The sequence below is a fragment of the Larus michahellis genome, chromosome 5 (assembly GCF_964199755.1).
Source record: "Larus michahellis chromosome 5, bLarMic1.1, whole genome shotgun sequence".
Taxonomy (NCBI): domain Eukaryota; kingdom Metazoa; phylum Chordata; class Aves; order Charadriiformes; family Laridae; genus Larus; species Larus michahellis.
In genome coordinates, this window is record NC_133900.1 from 14803690 (window position 1) to 14825805 (window position 22116).

Consider the following 22116-nt stretch of genomic DNA (forward strand, 5'->3'; position numbering starts at 1 on the left):
GCACTAATAGCACCTCCTGGTACTGGCACCCAGGCTTGGTCTGGAAGATCTGCATGGGCCAGAGTTTTACAGCTCAGACATAACCACAGTCTCTGTGAGAGAGGGATAGCACAGCTGGGGCACTCCAGGTTCATTCGTCTCACCCCTTTGGTGGCATACCCAACATGTAGTTTGATCACGGTCACTTTTTCAAATGACTTTTAAAAGAGATGCCACGGCAACAAGATAGGACTTAATAAAAGCACCGCGATTAACGATGGATTAGAATAACGTTCTGATTATTAGCTGCTCTGTGATAAGTTGTGCATAGAATTCTCTTTAGCAAACTGGAGCCATTTTATTTTGTAGGATCAAAATTAAAGTATTTGCATTAAATTAGCGAAGTGCAAAATCTGCAATAATGACCTGCAGGTCTGATTTATCATATTTCCTGACAAGGTACTCCAATTTGACACTGACAATGATAATACTGCAGGTGAAAGCTGAATGTCCAAACACGGAACATGTATTGATTGCTTTTACTTTCATTTTACAATCTTGGTGAAAAAGAAAAAAAAGAATACTGTTGTCTGTCATATTTATGCTATTAATTGCATTCTGTAATGGTTCACATTGGATTAGATGTTTTAACTGTTGCACTCATCTAAAGACTTATTGTTCTCCTACAACTTATGAGATCAATATTTTTTTAATGTTGTCTTAGAAGTGATGGTCAATGACTCATATTGAAAATTTGTCTCAGCAAATACTTAAAAGCAAATTACGACATGTTCCTGCTTTTTTCACTTGTTGCTATGAATCTATATACAAACCAGTTCTGCAGAACTCTCCTTCCCAGCCTTGATTACAGCAGCATTTTCCTGTGGGAGTGCAGTGCCCATTCCGACAATGCCTTGAGCATTCAGATGTCAGTATCTGTGCAGACTGGGCTGTTCTTCTGCATTCTTCAGGGACTAAAGGCCTGAATAAAAATATACGAAGCAAGCAGACAGTTAAAAGTTGAGGTCAACGAGAAAAACTTTGGTTTTTTAGTAAAGACCTGATTCTCTTTTATGGTATTTTCAGTGGGAGAAATCTGTGTTCTAAGGGGATTGCTTTTTTTCTAAAAACACCAATACACATAAAGATGATTTGTTGCATTACAGAAAAATACAGTGTGATTTGCTATTCTTTTATGTAACTGCCTTCAGAGATCTTCTACAAGATTAAATAATAGTCCTTGAGGATGCTTGAAGCCTGAACCTGGCAAAACCAGCTTGCTGAAGAGCTTATCGCAGGCAGCATATATCTCTAGATAATATCATTATTAGACGTGCTAAATTCTACTGCTTGTGTGCGTTTTCTTCAGTGGGCGTAAACAGTCATATAATTCAGTCCAGAATCTGATGGTGTCTCTTTGCTTTTCTAGCTGATTTGTATTTCCAATTGTATGCTGGGAAGAGTAATCTGAAGAGCACGTTTTATGTCACACGTTATGACATGAATAATAATTTTCTGCAAGTATTACCTCTGTCTACGAATTCAATTTGACATTACAGATTTTTTTATTTCCATATTTTTCTGAAATCATCTTTGTATTATGCATTCGCATTCCGGATGCTTATTTAAGCATCTGAACATCAGGAAAGACCTTTTCACTATGAGGGTGACGGAGCACTGGCACAGGTTGCCCAGAGAGGTTGTGAATTCTCCGTCCTAGGAGATATTCAGAAGCTGTCTGGACATGGTCCTGGGCAACTGGCTCTCGGTGGCCCTGCTTGAGCAGGGGGGTTGGACCAGGTGACCTCCAGAGGTCCCTTCCAACCTCAGCCGTTTTGTGGGTGATTCTGAGAAATGTCGGCATGAAGGAAATTCTAGTTCAGCTCAGTTAAAATATTTCTGATACTGTTTTTTTGTTGAGCTTCTTGGTGTCAAGCCTTACGTAATGCAATTCTTTCTGTCAGCCTCTACAAAATATTTTGCATGTCCAGTAGCTTTTTTTATTTACGAAAACAGTGTTATCTTCCTTAACAAAGAAGGAACTGTAGTGTTCCTTCTGTAGCGTTAAGTGTGTAAAACACTTAAGTGTTTTACTTAAATGTGCCCTAACTGTTGATACCACTTCCAATACTTTTTTAGATGTTTATTGTTGTTTTCTTTTTATAATTTAGCTGTGTGTCCTCATGCTGACCACTTATTTTATTTGCTGTTTGAGTTCAGCAGCTAGAGATCGATAGGATCATCACAAGGCTACAGGTTCCCAGTACAGGTACCATGTTTTGTCTCTGCTGTGGGTTTGACTGCCCAGGAATAAGTTGAGAAAAGAACGTCAGGATGTCCCAGGAGAACCTAAACAAGTAATTGAATGGGAGCGTAATGGCAAATTAAGTTAATTAGTGGCAAATAGAAAATTATTCATTCTCAAGGAAATAATTTGAACTACTGCCATACATTCCTAAGCTTCAAATTTGCAGGACAAAGATTCTAATAGTTTTGTGAAAAGCTCAGAGAAACCTTGGCTAAGTGTCCAGCTAGAATCCAAACAAACCAAACCAAAATTGTGTGAGACAGAATAGAAAATACCTTCGTTCATTATACTGACATCAGTATTAAACCCCCAATAATATGCAAATAGCTGGAATAGCAACTTGTGCACTGATTGACCTGTCAAATATTAAAATTCTAGATTGATACTCCTGTATGGAGAAAAGGATAGTCTTTGGAGTCTGAGAAAGAAGGGGTATGATGGAGGTGCAGAAAACAGTGGCAGAAAAAAAGAGGAGGAAAATTGAGCATTCTTGATTATCTCCCATTTCAAGATCAGAAGAAATATTGAGGGAAAAAATTAAGCTAAAGAAAATAAAATTAACTAGCTTAACTCATGGCTTCTAAGATATCAATGAAGTCCATGTTCTGGTAGGGTTTTAAAAAGGTATTTCTATGCACAATGGGGCCATTCAAAGTAATATTAGATAGGGTAAAAATATTTTTTAAGAAAAATAAGCACTCATACCTAATGTCACAGAAGTCCCTCACTAGCTGACTGGGCTTACATTTCCCCCTCATCCTCGCCCCCACATTTTGGCATGCAGCTTGTTAATGGTACATTACAGGGTTTCTTGCATTTTTCTTTGAAACAGAGTAATAGAGTACAGGCTCACTGGTTTGTTTCACCGTAGCACTTTCTCTGCTCAGTCTTAATTGCTACCATGATTATTTAAACATCCATACAGGAGAACTGGTTCCCCGAAGATGTTAAGGACAGAAAGAATGTGTAGATGCATCTTCAGTGTAGCACCAAGTTCTGATTTCCAAAGCACTTCTGAGAATCAGACTTAAGGTCCTGTATTATTTAAGGGCTTTGAAACATCTTTTGACACCTTTTGTGCAGCGTATTTGAAACCCTTTAAGGTTTTGTGTTTACATATTTCCACAGCTGTCTTTTAAATATAATGCATTATTTTTTTGACCTGGAAGAAATTCCAGTTCTATAGTAGTAAGTGCATTACATATGATCTGGTTAAGAAAGTTCCTACACTTAACAATTACATGCAAGATTCAAAGGCAATACCGGTTTGGAAACAGTTCTACAAAACAATAAGGTTTTCAGTGGAGATTTGTTCAAATTTAAAGTGAAAAGGTCTGTGTTCTAATTCTTGCCTCTGGAAAAAAAAAAAAATCTAAATTTGAGTCGATTTCTCTATAGCTGGCTTCATAGGAGACAACATTCTTTCTTCATCTGTCTCTGTTAAAGCCCATTTCTTTCATGTTACTTTAAATGGGAGTCTTCTCTTTTTCTTGCTCAAACACAAGTACAGTACTCTGTTTAATGGGAAGCATAACCTCAGGCTTCTGGAGCATCTCTTGGAAAAGGGCTCCAGTGGCATATCTTTAGCAGAGAATGACCTCATAAGTCACAGAGGTATTTTATTTGTGAAGATAATGGTTTATTTTATTAATAGATGTAAATTATTTATCTATGATAGTCCTGGAATATACGGTTCTCTTTTTATTTGCATTTAATTAGGCAGGCAGAAATCACACTTTTTTGTATCCAGCAAAGCATGGCTGGTCACTTTTATGATTTAAAGTTTTCTAGTGCTCTTGGTACTTGTGAATATAACCTTGCCTTTTATTCTACCATCAATCAATAACTTGCACTCATCAGCCTCGCATAATATTTATTAATGGCGGGGTGGAGTAGAAACAAAGATGGAAAAAATTCTGGTTGGCAGAGTGCCTTAGGAGAAGAGGAATACAAATGCAGCTGCAGCAGAATCCTTCTTGTGTGTGAGAAGAATTACTGGTTTTCCTTAGTTGTACTAGGGGAAAAGCCACGCTTCTTTCTCAGGATTTGAATGCCGTTACGGGACCAACACGGATCAAGGGAAAGTCTCTGCCCCACAATACTTACACTTTGCATCCTTCAGGCTTTAAGGCGGGGGGGGGAGGAATTTTCAGGCTCAGCACAAGTTGGATGGAATCTCACAAAGATAACATAAAGTCTCGAAACTGACTGTTGGGACTTGATCTTTCCAGCACTTAGACAAGCCTCTGATTTTGTTTATATAACTAGTGCTTCGCTGTGTCTCTTGACGTGGAAAATGGAGGGGAATAGATGGAGCCACTCTGTGGGCTGGAGAGAATTTTTTTCCTTGTCTCCCTCGATCTATAAAACTCTAAAGGGTACAGCTTGCTTACTCTTACAGTAAGCACTACTTGGTCCGCAGAAAGTCAGCCAAAAATGTAGCTGATAATGACTATTTATACGGTCTGTACAATTCTAGTTATCTTAAAGAGCTGTTCATATATACAGTACAGTACAGTATATCTTGCTTGTTAAAACATGCTTTCATGAAACTGTGTAACAACTCTAAACGTATGGAACATGGAGGAAAAGTTGTACTGGGGGCTGGGGCCCTCGCTGGGTCCCGTCGCTGATGTGTGCAGTGAGCTGGGAATTCTTGACTGTAAAACGTGTAAAATAATTTTGGCTGCTTTACTGTAGCTGGTATAAGAAAGTAGCCTCTGCTGTTAGTTCAGAGGCATATAAAAGTCTAGCACGCTTTATTAGATTAAAACTCATCCTGGAACTGCTTAGGATTTCATGCTTTCTTTAGTGCATCTCTTCACCGTTCCACTAAACGCACAGTGCGATTTAGTTGCTACATGCGCTAGCCTGTAACTCAGACACACATAAATCAATGCAAATGGAGGCTCAAATTCAGGAGTAATACAATGGTACTGAACCGAAAACAATTCCTGCGTCGTGCCTTTGACACAATATCAAAATTCTCTGCTTTCCCACTAAAGCGAGAAAAAACCCAGACAAAATTCCTGGATGCTCAAATTCGAACAAGAGACACGGCCATAGAAATCCTGATTGTGGTACAAAATAAACGGAAAGAATGTTAAGCTTCAATGAACTGCACACAAGATATGAGGTATTAGAATGATGCTTAAGTATATCACCAAAATTTGTGCATTGGTTGTTTGGGGTTTTTTTCTTTATAAGGGAAAATGTCAAGAAAATATAATTTTGCTTCACTGCTTGTCATAGAGTAAATTTACTACTTGTCATAGAATAAATATAGCATCTCTTCAGGTACAGCTTCTAAAATTAAAAAGTATACCTTCAGTCCTGGGAGAGATGCCAAAAGCTCGTTACTTGTCTCCAGATTTACTACATGGGAATAACGTGGAAAAAACTCACGGCTTTTAAGATTTAAACTCAGCAGCATATCAAATTTATTCTTATATGGTATACTTGTTCATGACCTCTAGTCTTAAGAAATTCTGTCATGTTTGAAAACTAGTCCCTCGTGAAGCCTGTATCAATGTTAATAGCTAAGAGGTCAATGCAACTGCTAAACAGTTTGTATTACTGTCAGGGTGGTCATGAAAACAACACCTGCTGCATGAGCACTTGGCAGCTGGGTCAACAGGCACTGTGGGAATTTATCAATTTAGGGGGCCACTTGCATAACACTTTGACTGATGAATTGGGAAAGACTGGCTTACTGGGCTAAAGCTGCTCTATTATGTATGACTTTCTTTAGGATGGCAGAGGCTTCCTGCAGGCTCCAGAAAATAAGCAAAAGATAAACTGAGCTGTTTTTTCCTTATAAAGCGATAAAAAAGTGAGAAGGCCTTAATAGCCAATGCTAGAAAGGCTGAAAAAAAGGGAAAAAAAATCCCCAACCAAAACAAAAACTTTTACAGTCAGTGAGCTGTGATGTGATTGAAAAAAATCTTAAGTTTTTCCATCGTGGTTACAAAGGAGTTTTTGTGAAGTACTTCTGTAAAGTGAAACTCTCTAGACTGGTATTCGCAAAAAGCTCTAATTTCTCTTTAGTGTCTCTTATGGGAATAGTAACTGCATGTGGGTTGGTAAATGAGATAAGAATTTTGCATGCTCCGGCTAAACTAAACATAATTAGACATTAATTCTGGCTTTCCATTCCCTCAAATGACTTAAGGGATAGTAACTTTCTGAACAGAAAGAAATCATATGGCCCACCTGGGTTGGTGAGAGCATTCACCAACAAAATTGGCTCATTCTACAGAGAGTTTCCAGTAGTAGCTGCAGACTATATCTATAACCCATCAGAACTGAGTATCTTGATGCAGATTAGTCTAATACCGTACGTTTCCGAGTTCCTATTTCCATAGTAATTAAAGTCTCCAAGAGCACTGCGCTTTCATAAAAGCTATTCTTCTATCGTACCATCAAACACTCTTGACTCATACTAAAAAATAAAATCACCGATGTTTTTGTAAAGAGCCCGAACAATGTCAAAATGAGGCATGACCTAGATATTGTCCCTTAGTGTTTGAAATCTGTCTGTTTGGAAATACTCTCCGATAGCGGAAATCCCAGAAGGTGATGATGGAAAGGATGATAAGCGGAATTACATACCCTGGAGGGGCATGAAAGAGGGGTGAGATGGTTTGAATCAAGTTCAAGTTTCAATCCAACGGAAAGCAGCTATTCTGGCTGTTGATATGAAACACATTGAAATCCAGATCTATAAGGTGTTATAAGGGGAGGAAGAGGAAATCTTCTTATGTGTGCGAGGACATTACTTAAGCTCTACCCTCTTGCGTAAAAATCACCTGCTGGCTCCAGTGAGCCATCCTGGGCAAAAGAATTATTTGTCCCCTTTGGGATCACAGTATCGACACTGGCAAACACTTAAAACTTCACAGGGGATACAGCACTGTGTGACTGCCCTGTAAACTTTCCTGGGTTTATTCTTACCTTGTAAATGGAAATCTTTTGCTTTATCCGTCAGTTTGAGTACTCTTCTCTGAATCTCATTTTATCTATAATTCGCTTAGAGATAAAAATGATCACAACAAAAATATTCTAAAAGAAGACTTACAAAGCCACATTATGGCTGTTCTGCCACCTTCCAAAGTTTGTTTTCTTACTTCTTGGTCTGTCCCTGGCTACGGTGTTCAAAGAGCAGCTGGTAATAATGTTTAAATTACAGCTGATATGAACCTATCAACAGATCTTTCTTATTTAAATACGCATTTTTAATACTGTTCACCGCTGATTTTCTCCTCTCATCATGCTAGGAAATTATTACTTTTTCTTTTCTAATGTGTTTTGTTTCCTGTTTTTTCTGTTATCGACTAACCAGAATATTTGGACCTATACACATTGTCTATATCACTGTTCATCTAGTTATTTTTCCTATGCATTCATCAATGTTTTTGTGATCGATATGAGTATGTATTTGTAGAAATAGAAAGCAAGACAGAAAAATTAGAAAGTAGAAAAAGAGAAAATGAAAAGGTTTTCTTTTTTGGTCACAAAGACAATTTATAAAATGCTGGTATTTGCACTGGTCTTCAGGACATCTGACTAGCCCTACTGTTTACTCGAGAAGTACGGAAGTCTTTCTCCCTATGCTTTCTCATTAGTTCCTAACCCTGGAAAGCGGTTTACTTGTGATAACATTTTTTTGATAATCATCAAAGAATGGACCTATTTTTCAGAGGCAGTTTTAACTTAAGAAATTCTTCTTTTGTCTGCTAGTTTAACTAGTTTACCTAATGCTGGTTTTATGTGTTTGTAATTCTTAGGGTTTCCCACATCCCCTCCAATCTCAAAGCTAAATATGTTATTACCTGTATTCTTCGCTCTACTCCGTTTTGGTAATAGGTAGTATATGTGTATTTTGCAGCACCTCACATACTTGCTTTTTACATTAATTTTTAACTTTCCTGTTTCTGATTCAGCAGTTCATTGTCTAAGACAATGTACTGTACTAATGTATCTTTATAACAACCTTGTTACAAAGAGAAGGATTATTTAATTCTGTGCTTTTGATGGGAGGCTTTTTAGTTATTCATGACGTTTTTGGAGGAACTGAACAAAAGTTACCTGTGGTACCTTAAATTCTATGTTTCAAACTGCCTCGATGATGGAGGGATTCAGGACCTCTGTGTTGATCTTACCTATCAATTTGTCATATATCACCTCAGTTTAACGCCTCATTTTTATTACATGTGAAGGATTGTTTTAGGATAGGACTTTCCCATTGCTGAATATTGAAGACTAATGCAAAGTGTTCTCTGGATTACCCTCATCCTCTGATCTTCTATGTTTGAACCTGCCCGCTTCGTTTGAATTTTCTTCTACTGCTAGCAATAGCCAAGTAGGAGGTTTCTTTCTTAAGCCATATTTGAGGCAAGGAAATCAGGGTCATGATTATGTTTGAGAACAACTTTGATTATGCAGTAGTTTTCTACAAAGATCATAAGAAATAAAATCCTGCATCTTCATTTAACATTTATTATTTAGAATAAAAGAATAATTTAATAAGCTTGCAGCAGCTTACAAATGCTAGCGGAAGAAGACTGGGTTTTGAATGAAGTTACTAGTTTCCAGCAAGTGGCTACCACAAGGAATGATAATTTTGTTCTTTTACACTCCCCCATGCATGGAAATTGCATGTCTGCAAATTGATGAGTCTGCCAGGGGCCACCTCTCACAGGGTTTTGTTAGTAAATAATTAATTTCTAAGATGTGACAAATCAATACTTTGATAACTTTATTTATACCTGATGCTCATAGCCCACCTGTAGCATCTTTGTTCTGTGTTCCAGAAAGCTTACTGTGCTAGGGTTTACACCTGTAATTGATATATTTTTATGGTACATACCATGAGGAAGACGTTAAAAGGAGTAACAAAAGATTAGCATGCAAAAAAATATTTGCATGTACATAACAATTAATATTTTGTTAATAAAGCTTTACATGAACGTTTGCCAAATCCATGGAATTTTTAAATTGTTTACACGTGTAATGTGAAATTAGCATGAAATGGTAAAAGAACTGCAGTGCTCTTTTGTGGAAGTAACTCATTATCTTTCACTTAAAAGCCTGCAATGGTGTGAGACTGAAAAACAACAAAGCTCAAAACTTTGCCTGAATGAAAATTATGCCATGTTTCTAAGAAGTGTTACCAAAAACTATGTCCTTTTGCCACAGTCTGTTTAATTTCAGCTGTGTGCCAATTTACAAAAGTATTTTATAGTTTTCTGGTTACTTTCACCAGTAACCGAACACAGTCTTGACCCTTTTCCATACATGAAAACAGCCAACCGTGAGCGCAGCAATGGGAGGTCTGGCCTTTCAGGTATGTCAGCTGAAGACCACCCTACTGGAAGAGGTAACAAGAACAAAAAGCTGAGGTCAAACGAGGCAGCCCCATGTAATTAGATACTAATAGTGGATTTAGGGTGTAAAATTCACTTAAAACCATACACCAACAGACTAAACAATCCCAGGAAGAATGGCAAGTTTTGTTCTAAAAAAATGTTTTTAATACCAGAAAGCATAAATAAAACATACATAATAACCTTGACTGACAGACTGCACTAACCTGCAGTAACATCTGCTTCCAAATTATTTGCTCTAGGTTTGGGATAGTATAATTATAAAGCACTGAAACTCTACTGTAACTTACGGTACAGTGTACGTCCAATTTAATGAATTTATTATTGAATTAACTTGTTGTCCTAATAGCAATTTTTAGAATTTAAATTCTGTCAAGAAAATAAATTCCTCTCTTAAACAGTCGACAGCAAAACCAAAAATGCAAGGCTAGCTGTATGTGCTGCTAATGGGGAAACATGTTGAAGTATACGCTGAACAAACAGGCAGTTGCTTTTGCAGCATATGGTGGGGTCAAAGTAATGAATACGACAAACTTCATTTCTGTTGGACGTTTCATTTTGTGTTAATTGCTGATGCTTTTGCAGGGTGGATGTGGTACCTGTACATGCCACAGACTCGGTCTGATGAGCAGCAAGATCCGTCATGAAGAAAATGGCTTTCTCCAGCTAAAGTGAGTATCTGCCAGTCATCTTCTCTTATTTTTGCTGGGGCCCCTGGGTCACGCTGGGGACTCGCTTTTTGCAGTCCTTCCAGATTCCCTAATAATTTTCATAGCTCTAGCTGCTCTGCAAAGAACCTGAAAGTGATCACATCTCAAGAAACTCTGGTTTGATGATTTTCATTTATCCTCATTTTACAACTGGTAAATTAGTCTAAATAATTAAACCAATCATATTAATTCTGTGTCTTATAAATAATTTGTGTGGGATTTATAAGCTTTTTGGAAACAGTGCTTTAAGAACCATTAAAGAATTCAGTGTATTTTTGGCAAACAGTCCAAGGGCAGAAGGTTTCCTTCCTTCCAAACCTCTCCGGGAAGAGACAGGTAAATGCAAGGGGTACAGAAGGATGTTGAAAACTACTAAGCAGTGACATTTCACACCCACTGAGGATTTGGTCCTCTGCATTGTGCTTGGTTTGTGGTATCTCCTGTACAACAGAAGAGATGGTTGGGAGAGACTGAATGTGTCCCTTGGAGTTTACTTATGGCAAAACTGAAATTGAGGAAGTGAGACTGGACCTGAACCAGGATGGCTTGTCCATTGGCTAGTACTGTCAAATTATTTTCTGTAGTAGCTTTTCCGTAGACAGAGTAGGTATTGTCAGACAGTACTAACCTTTTGAGCCAGCTCCCATTATGCACTGTCCCACCGCGGTGGCAGGTAAGGAAGCAGTAGTGCTGGGGAGAATTCCAGCATCTGCCTTGCCTTGATGCTGCGTAACCTCTGTGGTACCTACAAGTCATTTGGCTTCAGGACTACCAGAATCATCTTTTACCTGTACTGGCCCACATGGTTCCACATTAAATATGTCTGCACTTCTATGAAAACACACAAAGAATGTGAATCTAGGTGGGAAAGTGTGCAAGAGTAAAGATTTCCGGAAGTCAGCGTTGGCTACACCTCTGTTGTTCTGACATTCACTTTCTATGAGACAGTGATTACTTTTAGTGAATCTATTCTGCTTGCTGCTGATGTACATTTGCTTTTAGGAAGCCCCCTGCATTGAGAATTTCCCTTCTTATTGAGCGTCAGTATTGCATAATTCAGCTATGTGGAAAGAACTACATTTACCTTTTGGTTTTTAACCTGTTGAATGAAAGACTGATGAAATACGATGCTCACCTTTTTGGGTCAATGATCTTGTAGAGTTTTCCGCTGTGAGGCTGTGTCATACTTTTACTGCTTGATAGTATGTAAATCTCACCTGTTAAAGAAACCAATGCACTAAATTAGTTCTCCTTTCCTAAGCTGTCGAATACATGACTTTTGTGATATAGCTGTATTTGCAAGGTGAGATTAAAAAAACTTCAGAAGAAACACTCATCACTGAAATATACAACAGAATCATTGCTATTTGAAAATTTAAAGAAGCACTTTCTCCAAATTAATGCTAAAATCATAGAATGTGAAGGATACTTTATCATGAACATTTTTTGTTTCATATTGTATAGAACTGGTTGAACAAATAAAATTGGGGAGGGAGAAGAGGGGGATCGGTCTGCTCATGCAATATCTTTGCCCCTTAAGTCTGTAATGTTGGGAATAAAAGCAAATGTATGACGTGTCGTGTCACAGTGAGTGACACAGTTCACAGAATGTGAGAGATAGTAAGGACCTTTGCCCTTCCAACAACCCATTCTCTTCTTGGTTCTTCTTACAAGGCTGCTAAGGTGTAGCTGAGGGCAGCGTAAACAGCTTTGGCAAAGGAAAGACAGTTTTTAGATTTCTTCTTCTTAAACTTTTACTATAATTTTGAATAGTTCAGCAGACATTACCTATAAGGCTTATCATTTAATAACATACTTATTTTTTTTTCTACTTACCTAATTCGTCTTCACCAAATCCCAAGACAGGGCCTGAAAAGAAACCTCTACATGAGCCAGTGTTGCCAAGACAGAGGGGTTTCTCTTGCCACTGTTTGGTTGCAGGACTCTGTTGCAGTGTTAAAAAATTTCTATATTCAAAAACACATAAAGCAAATTGTTATATTACATTTTGAATAGAGATGTTTTCACTCTCCAGATAAGTAAGTAAACACTTGCTGCAAATAGCTCCATAGATACATCTGTGCAGTTCATCATCTTATGATTTCCTGCCTGTTATTTTTCAGATGCTTAAAAAGCACAGCATTTCCCTTCCTGTCATTCAAACGTTGCAAAACTGGGTTCAAGCTATACTATATAGCCGATTGTGGATACTGAGCTATATGGCATGGGAAAACTATGCCCATTCATTAAAAAAAAAAAGTCATTTTGCTCCATCAGTGATGTTTCCATAAAACCCAAAAGTTGTCAATGTCTTATCAGTTAGAACTCTTTGGGAAACAGTTTCACAATTAACATTTATTCCCATCATAATGTAAATGATGCATGCAAGCGTTTGTAGATCTAAAGTCTTAAGAGTGCCGTGATGTGAGTGTCTCTGTCAGTACTTTTTTCCAAGGATCAAGTACGTTACATATGTCACCATTCATTAGAATGCTGTGCTATTTTATTTCCAAATCTAGAATTCAGTCTGCATTGTCACACCGCTACATTGGCAAAGTGACACAATAAATAAGACTGTTGGTGTTCCTTTATACAGGAAGCTCAATAACCAAATATACCTTATATGCATTTTTGTTTGAGAGCGAGTTTTAAGGAACCTACCCATTGCGGTCTCCAAATACATAGCTTCCATAGAGTCTTTCCGACTGGCAGCCTCGATAGACAAATCCACCAACCAAGGATCCACTGCTGAATGGTTTGAATTCTAAAAGCGAAGGCTCACTTTCTAAAAAGGAACTACCATAGCATTAGATCATATGCAGTTTCATATTTTGATTCACATTTATGCAAATGTTATTACTTCAAGAAAAGAGGTTAATTCCATTTAAACGTTCTTCAAAATTCAAGATGTGTTGCCGCAAATGAAACATTAAAAACAAATCAGAAAATTACAACAAAGGCTGTTTGTGAAACAATCGGTTAGGGATTTAGATAGGAAAGGCTATAATTGCTTTCTTCCATGTGCACGGGCTGGAAGAATAAAACTATAAAGGGATTATGTCAGACTTTCATTGAAGTTGATGTGATTACTGCTGTTAACTTTTACATGTCAATACAGTCTGCAGAATGGACCTCCTGAACTTCAGGAATACAATTAAACCTCCTTCACTGTAAAGTCCTCCCAGTATCTAAGAGCAGAAATGCCAGTGATTTGCAGCAGAACTTGCTTTCAAAGCTTTCCAATGGTTTAAGAAACTCTTTCAAAATCACAGTTTTAAACATGGTATATGTGTTACGTCCCATAAAACACTGGTATCGCTGGCCATAGTTTCTTGTGGTAATTTATTTTATGCTGCTGTTGTAGTTGCAGTTCCTACACATTTTTTTTTTTTACAAAACTCCAGAGTTTAGTTATACCAAATAATGTCTTCAAGGAAGTTTCAGTGTAAATATTCCTATTTGTGCAATCAAATACTGCTTAGGGTAAAAGTAGGCTCAACTTGACATGCTAACTGCATAATTTTAAATTAAAGTCACAGCCAATAGAGCTTTTTGTTCTATAGGAAGTTTGTTATTGTTTTTTTTAAGTCAGAGGGCTATCTGCAAATCTTTGATAAATGAATTTCCCAGATTATTCTACAAGGGTAAGAGCTGAAATTTTATGTGGGAGAAAAGGATGATGATCTCTTTTTATTGAAGCAATTGACCCACAGCCTAGTATTAATATTGGCAAGCTGTTCTGGATAGACACAATATTGCTTAGTTTACTCTGCAATAAAGATGCAGTCAAAATTCCATTGGAGCAGTGGTTTACCAAATATTATTCTTTGGTTTGGCTTTTATAAAATGAACACAGAAAATACATGCAATAACTAACATAGGACAATTGCATTACACTATTGTACCAGCCAGCACAGCTGCTTTGCTTTTAAGTACAGGTTGGAGAGCTAGGGATGTGAATAAAACCAGAAAATGCCATGTTCCAGGAGACAGACCAGTTTTTGATGCCTCTACCAAGGTAGATGATAGCTCAGAGTAACTGTCACCCGGCTTGCCTGAACTAGCAAGCGACCTTAGTATCGGAGTTAAACGTGAAACTAAAATTGTGACTGACAATCATACTGATTCAGAGAGCACGTGAAACACTTTAAAATGTTAAGTCCCTAATTGAGTATGTTTATCTTTTTGCAATCTAGTATAAACTAGTCGGTTATTATGAAGTAGTAGCGTAGTGCATTTTTCTAAGTTTTTCATTTTTTGTAACATTTAAACAGAGCTCAGTCATTTCCCTGTTTGGTTGTGGTCTGTTGTTTTCTATCTCACTTTTTCCATTATAGGAGGCACATTACACGTGGTTTCCGTTCTGTATCTTAAAAGGTTATCTGTGAATGGCTAAGAATACATTTTCATCACTTCCTGATATTACAAAATCTTTTCTTTATGAGACATCATATGCAGCAAAGGTGAGATCTTTGACAGACTAGCAACTGGCGTACTTTGTAAATCTTATTTACATGATAATTCTACACCAACAGGAACAAAGTTGTGTCATTTAAATTTTTTTTTGTCTTGCATCTTTTATCTGCTTGTACCATACTTTTCATAAGTTCTATCTTTTGTAGGTTACCTATCCTGTCTATGCAGTAAGTTACCTATCATGCCTATACAGTCAGTCCTTTATTTATTTTTTTCTGCTTTCTCTTTATTATTCTATGGGCATAAAACCTGACTGTTCCCTGTAGCTTTACCCTGGCTGGAACTTACCATAGTCTTTACCCTTTATTATTTGTAAGATTCTTGCTGAAGATCTGTTCTTTCCATTAGAATCTGAGCAAAGTATAGTTAAATTGATGTTTATATCTGTTGGGTGGCGGTCCACAGCACACCTGTAAAACAAAAAATATAAGAAAATCCACAAGATAGATCAGCTCATAATGAATGATTCTCTATCAATAGTATGAAGCATCACATTTTGCAGGATTATTGTTTCTTTGTGGTGCCTACTCATTTGAGGGACCTATTTCATACTGAGCCGAAACATGAGAGAAGTGCGTCAGATTTGTATATAAGAGATAATATACCTTTCTCATCCCTGCACCATTTTTTATATAATGTGTAGTAAAACTATTTTTTCCCAGCGATAAAATGTACTCTGCTCAATAGCACCTGAAATGAATAGTGCTTTAACCAAGCTAAATTAGTTGACTTATATGGTGTAGTAATTTTGGACTGTGAAAAAAGTCCAAGAATCAGCTCCTTATCTGAACAACTTGACTTTCTCAATTTTTTCAAACCGTGACTTTAAATGTCACTTCAGTACTACCACCCACCTAATTTGCTGAATTATGTTTTGTTTAGTTAAAGCATTGTTCTCCTCCTTGTTATTGTTTAGATATCACCAGATGTTCTTAGTTGTTTTCCACGTGCCTTTTTTTTCTCAGTCAAGATTCTACTGCTCTAATCTCTCAGATTCCCATCTCAGTTGTGTTTTACCAACTCCCTGCTTTAAGTTCTCTTCTTTCATAGAGGTAGTCATTTTATTATTCCTTAAAAAATCCTGTACTTCCTGTCATTTCAGACATGCAATAGTTGTGCATTCTCTTCTCCTTCCCCTTTGCCAATGTACCTTTGTTTCTAACTGGGCCATGTGTGTGCAGGTGGAGGAGTGGGAGTTTTTAAAAGTTCACAAGTGCCTTTATTATTAAAATTTTGTTACCAGACTGTATAAAAGATTTCTGGTTGAAAACAGTATCTGGTCCAGAGAAATTCAATTTGATTGTAACTTACTTACCGGCCTGGATTGTGGAGTCCATGTGCAAAAATCTCAGGAGGTTGGTTTGTGCTATTAAAATGTGGGTTGCTCCGTGGTATGGAATAAGGGACATTGCACAGGTCAGTATTTACGTTGAGGCGCAATACAGAACCTGTAAAATCACTGAGAAAGTTGGAGGATAAAATAATTGTTTTTAGAAAGTATTTTACTGGTAGGTTTAATCCATATAATACTACAGTGAACCAGCAAAATAAACCACCCACTTTACTGACTAATCACATCTAGATAGGTTTTATGGTACATGCAAGTCCAAAGAACAGTAGCAGAACCTATCAAAGATTCAGTTTGGCCAGTATGTTGCCTTGATATGTGCATCCTAGAATGCCTCTGACCATGCTATTGGGAAGCAACTGGATAATAAGAGCAACTTTGCATACATCAACGTTGTTTTATGATGTCAACCATAAGGTTATTAACTCTTTTATACTGTACCTCCTCTAGAGTAACTATGGATATAATCACTATGGAACTACATAATGCTTTTTGCTAACACTTTGAATCCTTCTCTTGAATTCCATGATTTCTAGTCACAGTACAATCCAAAGATTTATTATACATTAACTAAATGCAAAAAAGAACAGAAAGTAATTGTATTGGTTGAAGGGAGATGTTGGCATTAGTAAAATGTTTTGCCTTACATTCACGATTGTGATGGAGGATGGGAGGACAATAACGTAGAAGGAGTAGAAGAGCATCAAAACTCTTTACAAACATGAATAGATGTGATTCCTTTCTGTCTTTCTTCATCATGAATCTCTTTCAATCTCCCCTTATTTTGCCTTAATTTAAAATCAAGTATTACAATTGCTCTCTGGTCTTGGTTTCAAGTATATCCTCACTGCAAAGGGCAGGAGCACCCGCTATTCTGCTGAGCCAAAGAGGCCTTTGAGCATAGAAACTCCTTTTGGGTCTCTAAAGGCTCAGTACCACACTTTCTCTAAGTTAAGGTAAATGTTGCAACTCTAACAGAGCATAATGAAACAGAGGGAAAAGCAGGTTGAGAAAACTGTATGGGTAGAACCAAAGTAGGATTGCTTCACGTGTTCTCTAGACATTCTCCTAAGTGATATACTGTTGTTATTGACTCTGGTACGTGTTTGTAGACTTTTTTTTCTAATGTTTGCTCAATAAAGTTGTCTTGTTCATAGAAAAATAGTTTGAAAAAAATAAGTCTAACCTGTGCTTAAATACAATTGCATCTACTGGTGAGGGCTCCAATATTTAAAGAGTTTGATAGCACACAACTACAAGAAAATATATTTAAGCAGTAAGACTCATCAGCAGTTTACTAAACGCAGGCACTGAAACTAGTGGGATTATGTAGTAAAGGAAGGGGGAGTAAGATTTCTCCTGACAACTGCTGGTCACTTTTGATTCTGATCCCAAATACTGTGCAAAACCAGAAGACAATAATATAAATCTATCCATTGGTAATTTTTGTACCTTAAACCATCCATCTCCTCCATATCATCTAGAGTGATCATGCCATCTCCAAGAAAAATGTACAGGAAACCATCTGGGCCAAACAGAAGCTGTCCTCCTAAGTGTTTTCGATGTAGTTCTGCTACTTCTAAAAACACTCTTGCTGTTCTCATATCAACTTGGTGTGGATTTTTCCTGCAATACAAAGATATTAACACAGTTTTCACAGTTCATTATCATTGCTCTTCTTTCTAAAAATAAAATTGAGTCATTCAAATTAGACTTTTAAGATGTGGATGTTGTAACTTGTTGGAAAAATGTCAAATAATTATTTCTGAGAAATTTCAATTTTCCAACATTCGCAAAAAATATTTTGCTGCCTATACACAATAAGTAGGAAATAACTATAATTAAAAAATGACAGAATAAATAAAAAAGTCTTTAAAAGAATAAACCAGTGTACTTACTGGTCTTCCAAAACTACTGTTTGAAATAAAGTCAGCAATAATTTTTCTGCAAGTGCCCAAGTATACACATTGTAAATCTGATAGTTCATTTTAGAAGTAGGAAACACTAAAATGAAAAGGTTGCTGAGAAATACAGAATTTGTGAATTTTAGACTTCTACTGATACCTGGATACTGTGTATTCTACAACCCTAAGGATGTGGTCATGAGGTCCAATAGCCCACCGTTCTTGGTTGGTGGTATAAGACACATACAGCTTTCCATTTTTCTTGTAATTGGGATGGAATGCAAGGCTTAACAGTCCTCTTTCATCTCCTCCCTGCAGTCAAATGAAAAACACAAAGAATTGTGAAGTTAATTATGTTCTTTATTGTGTTTCAGCTGGAACCCAAAAAAAAAAGTTTCTTTCTTGTGGATAATCTTTGCCCAAACTCTTTTATTTCTTTCCTGACTACTGCACAAAAAGGATTATAAAACATTTCACTTTAGGGAACTCTTTAAGAGTTAGAACAAGACAATTGTCTTATGTAGTTATCTATGCACAAGACTCTTATGCCACTTTTGTGGAGTGATTTGTGTATGTAATCTTCAGGAAGCCATGAAGACAAGTTTAAGTGCTGTGAAGGATTCTTTGCTGGGTTACTAGGTTGCTTGTAATTCGTAGAAGACAAATAAAAAGGTCTATAATCAGCAGTCACTTCTAATCCAAGTATCCAAAACCTAAAACACAGTGCTGGCTGCCAACTCCCACTGTCTTGGCAATATGTTTAGAAAACAGTTAAATTGCTTGTGTAATATGTAAACCTTTGTTTTACCCTGGAGGCAGCAACATCAGTTGTCACAACTATGGTGGTCTGTTCATCATAGCTAGTATACTGTAGGTAATAAGCAGCCTTGGTCTCTGCGCAGAGAAACCATAGTTTTACATGTGGTCCTTCAATGGAAAAGGTTTTGTTATTTTTTAAAATAAAAATAGAAAAATCTCCAAACAACTTTCTTTTGTTACTATGTTTGCCACAAAGATTAGTACAGTTATACAGTAAGCATCAAATCCATGTAATGTACTGTGACAATGCAAATACCCCGTGTACTTAAATAGAAAGCAATTTTCTCTTTGGCTTTTTAGAAGCCAAAGGTATGTAATATTACTATGCCTAAAATTGTATTTGTATAAATGAAGAATAGAACTTAGATTCATTTGTTGCCCTTGAGGTAATACAGGGGGGAGAAGCTGAGGCATAGAAGTAAACAGAGTATATAATTAAGAATTCTAATTCAATTCATATATATGATTATTCACAAGCTGATAGCTGTTTTGGAGTTTATCTCAGGGTTTGCCAGCCTTTCCAAACGAGTGACTCTGTTGTAGATTCAAGTACTCCAGCTCTGCACCCATAAGGAGACAACGTTTTGCAACTCTAACCACACCCATGATAACTAATTATGAAATTTTAAATTATAAGCTTTTAAAGTGTATTTGCAATTCAGAGTGATGGATGGGCCTGTCTTCCTGTTGAAAGACATCCCACAAAAGGCCTAATTGGGAAAGTGCACAGCTTTAATTTATTTTAATTCAACGTGATTGCCATACTTCCTTTTTAATCACAACCACCAAAGAGAAACCTGAGTCAGAAATGGAGATGTAAATAGGTCAGGAGATTTCCATACAAAGAGATACTTACAGTGAAATCTGGATCCTGCTAATTTAGAGGCAGCCAAAATTTGCTAGTTTGTTTGCTAGAAAAATTTAGTTTCAGGGGGTTATCAGAGAGGTTAGTTTTGAAAGTCTAGTTAGAGCTGCCAAATCAGTTGCAGTCATCGTGGATGAAGGGACTGGTAATCTAGCTCTTTCTCCTTTGTGAGCCAAAAATAATTCTGCAGCTGAGTCTGAACTGATTGTAGATATTATTGTATGAGTTTCTAAGAGTTTTGACCAAGTTGCTCTGATAAAGTCTGAGGCAAAGGGAGGCAAATCAGTTGCTTTGGGAACAGTAAGGCATATTTCAAAGATTCCTGATGAATGATTCTATCTGTTGTGCCCAGACAAAGACAGTCCTATTTCTTCTCCTGAGAGATGAGTTCAACTCATTTAAGGGCCCAGGAATGTCAATGAATCACACTAGGCCTGCCATTCAAGGTGAGTTATTGAAAGTATTAGTAAGAAAAGATCTTTCTGTTACTAAGCTGAAGATTTTATTTAGCGCTTGATGTCATGGGAGCAGTCTCAGTGTGAAAGTGAAGTTGTTGAAAGCATAAACAGGTGAAAATTAAATTAAGAGCTTTTAAAGAAGGAAGAATTTGACAAATGAATGAAACACAGGACCTGCAAGGTAGTAAGTATGGCAAGTTGTACTCATAGGATCAGGCAAGTGTTTCTACTAATTGTTGTCTTGCATGATTCTATTAGAATGCAATATATTACTCTTTGTAGAATGTATCTATTGCTTCCTGAAAAGTCACGCTGCTTTCTGTTCTTCAAAGAGAGCCAGACACACTATGTTCTAAAAAGTCTATTTACTCTTGCATTTTATAAAAACATTGGAAATATCCCTCTAAGATACTGAAATCGGTGCGGCATCAAGCCATTAGTTGGCTTATGGTCAACTAGAAATCCAGCTGGGTTTTTCCATACTTATTTTTCCTGGGTTAGGAAAACAATCGTTTGTGTGTACTCTCAGCTTTATCACTTACTGGCAAACCTGTTGTTTCCAATTAAATCACCGCCACAACTTCCACAGCTTTTGACATGATCTCTATGGTGCCAGAAAGTACATAGTTTTCTGTAGTGTTATGTCTCTTATGTTGTGGGGTAAATTGAGAGATATCCAGCAAAATCCCTTACAAGCAGTCATTTTGGTACCGTCAAACTGAATAATTATCTACCGACTTTCAAAATTTCAGATTTTCCCTCTGGAATAATCCTCACTTTTGTTTCTTAACAATGCGCTTTTGATGTCTACTGTGAAACCAGCATCCCAGGCTTTATAGTCTTGTCCTCTAGATACCATGTGTCAAATATCTATATCTTTCTCCTGGCAGCTTAGTAACTTCTTGTCACCCTTTTCTTTTTAAGTTTCCCCTTAGATCAAACCAGCAGCAACCAACTGTAGATGACATAGTAGCTTGTATGAGATTCTGCACTATGCCGTTTGACGGAATAACCATTAACATTTATCAGTTGTAGAAGGAAGGGTGAGAAGAACAAGACAAATCTTTGTATTCCATTGGGGTGTCTGTTGAAGACAAAGAATAATGGTTGGCTGAAATGAATGTTAATTACCTAAACATACTGTGGACAGGGGCCAATGTGAAACTTCTATCGTAACTAAACCTGGAAGGTCACACTTCCGATGGCTGCCTATGCAGCTCTTTAGCTTGAACGCCCCCGTCTTCTACTCACAGTAATTGCATGCTTTGCACCAATACTGCACTTGTTTCAAAACTGATTTTCCCTGGTCCGGGTTATAAGCTCTAGATAAGGAGTTCCGTGAAAGGAAAAAGATTCCTTTAAAAAACGGTTTGGTGTAGTTTAGGACCACAAGCATGAAAATAATTTAATAAGAATTATATTATCTTACGTCAGTACAAAGCCAAGTAGAGATTAATTGTATGCATTAAATTTAAAGCGCTTCTTTACTTTTCATTTTTAAATGGTTGGTGAGGTACCTTACGTCAGTTCTAAAAGTATATTACACCAGGAAGTGTTCTCAACTGAAGTATATTTTTAATATTTCTTTTTGCATTGTAGTTTCTGTTGTAATATATTTACACTTAGAAAAACATGAAATAACTGCACAATATTATCCACTTTGTAGTTTGACTAACACTAAGAGGAGTAATTGTTGCATGTGAATACTGGATTTTTATAGAAAGGTGCTGTTTTCACATAAGCACTCCTTAGAAGTGGGCTCTACTTTCAATGTGTATGTGTCCAAATGTACTCTGGTACATATATATACATTGTATATAATATCTCTAATATTATATATTATTATATTATTGAGGTATTATAC

At 36.9% G+C, this 22116-nt stretch overlaps 2 protein-coding genes across 2 annotated transcripts in view; one reads left to right on the top strand and one right to left on the bottom strand.

The window, feature by feature from the left end:
• The window catches only part of ANAPC10 (anaphase promoting complex subunit 10), a 188398-nt gene that overhangs the window by 103080 nt on the left and 63202 nt on the right, over positions 1-22116 (top strand). The window contains exon 5 of the mRNA XM_074588887.1: positions 10258-10343. Within this exon, the coding sequence (XP_074444988.1) occupies positions 10258-10343 (86 nt within the window). The remainder of the gene's footprint in view (positions 1-10257; positions 10344-22116) is intronic.
• Positions 1-22116, bottom strand: part of HHIP (hedgehog interacting protein) — a 74843-nt gene that overhangs the window by 2075 nt on the left and 50652 nt on the right. The window contains exons 5-12 of the mRNA XM_074588877.1: positions 18271-18422; positions 17659-17832; positions 16174-16317; positions 15147-15268; positions 13044-13167; positions 12219-12349; positions 11518-11599; positions 813-961 (exon numbers count right to left, since the gene is read on the bottom strand). Coding sequence (XP_074444978.1) covers positions 813-961; positions 11518-11599; positions 12219-12349; positions 13044-13167; positions 15147-15268; positions 16174-16317; positions 17659-17832; positions 18271-18422 — 1078 coding nt within the window. The remainder of the gene's footprint in view (positions 1-812; positions 962-11517; positions 11600-12218; positions 12350-13043; positions 13168-15146; positions 15269-16173; positions 16318-17658; positions 17833-18270; positions 18423-22116) is intronic.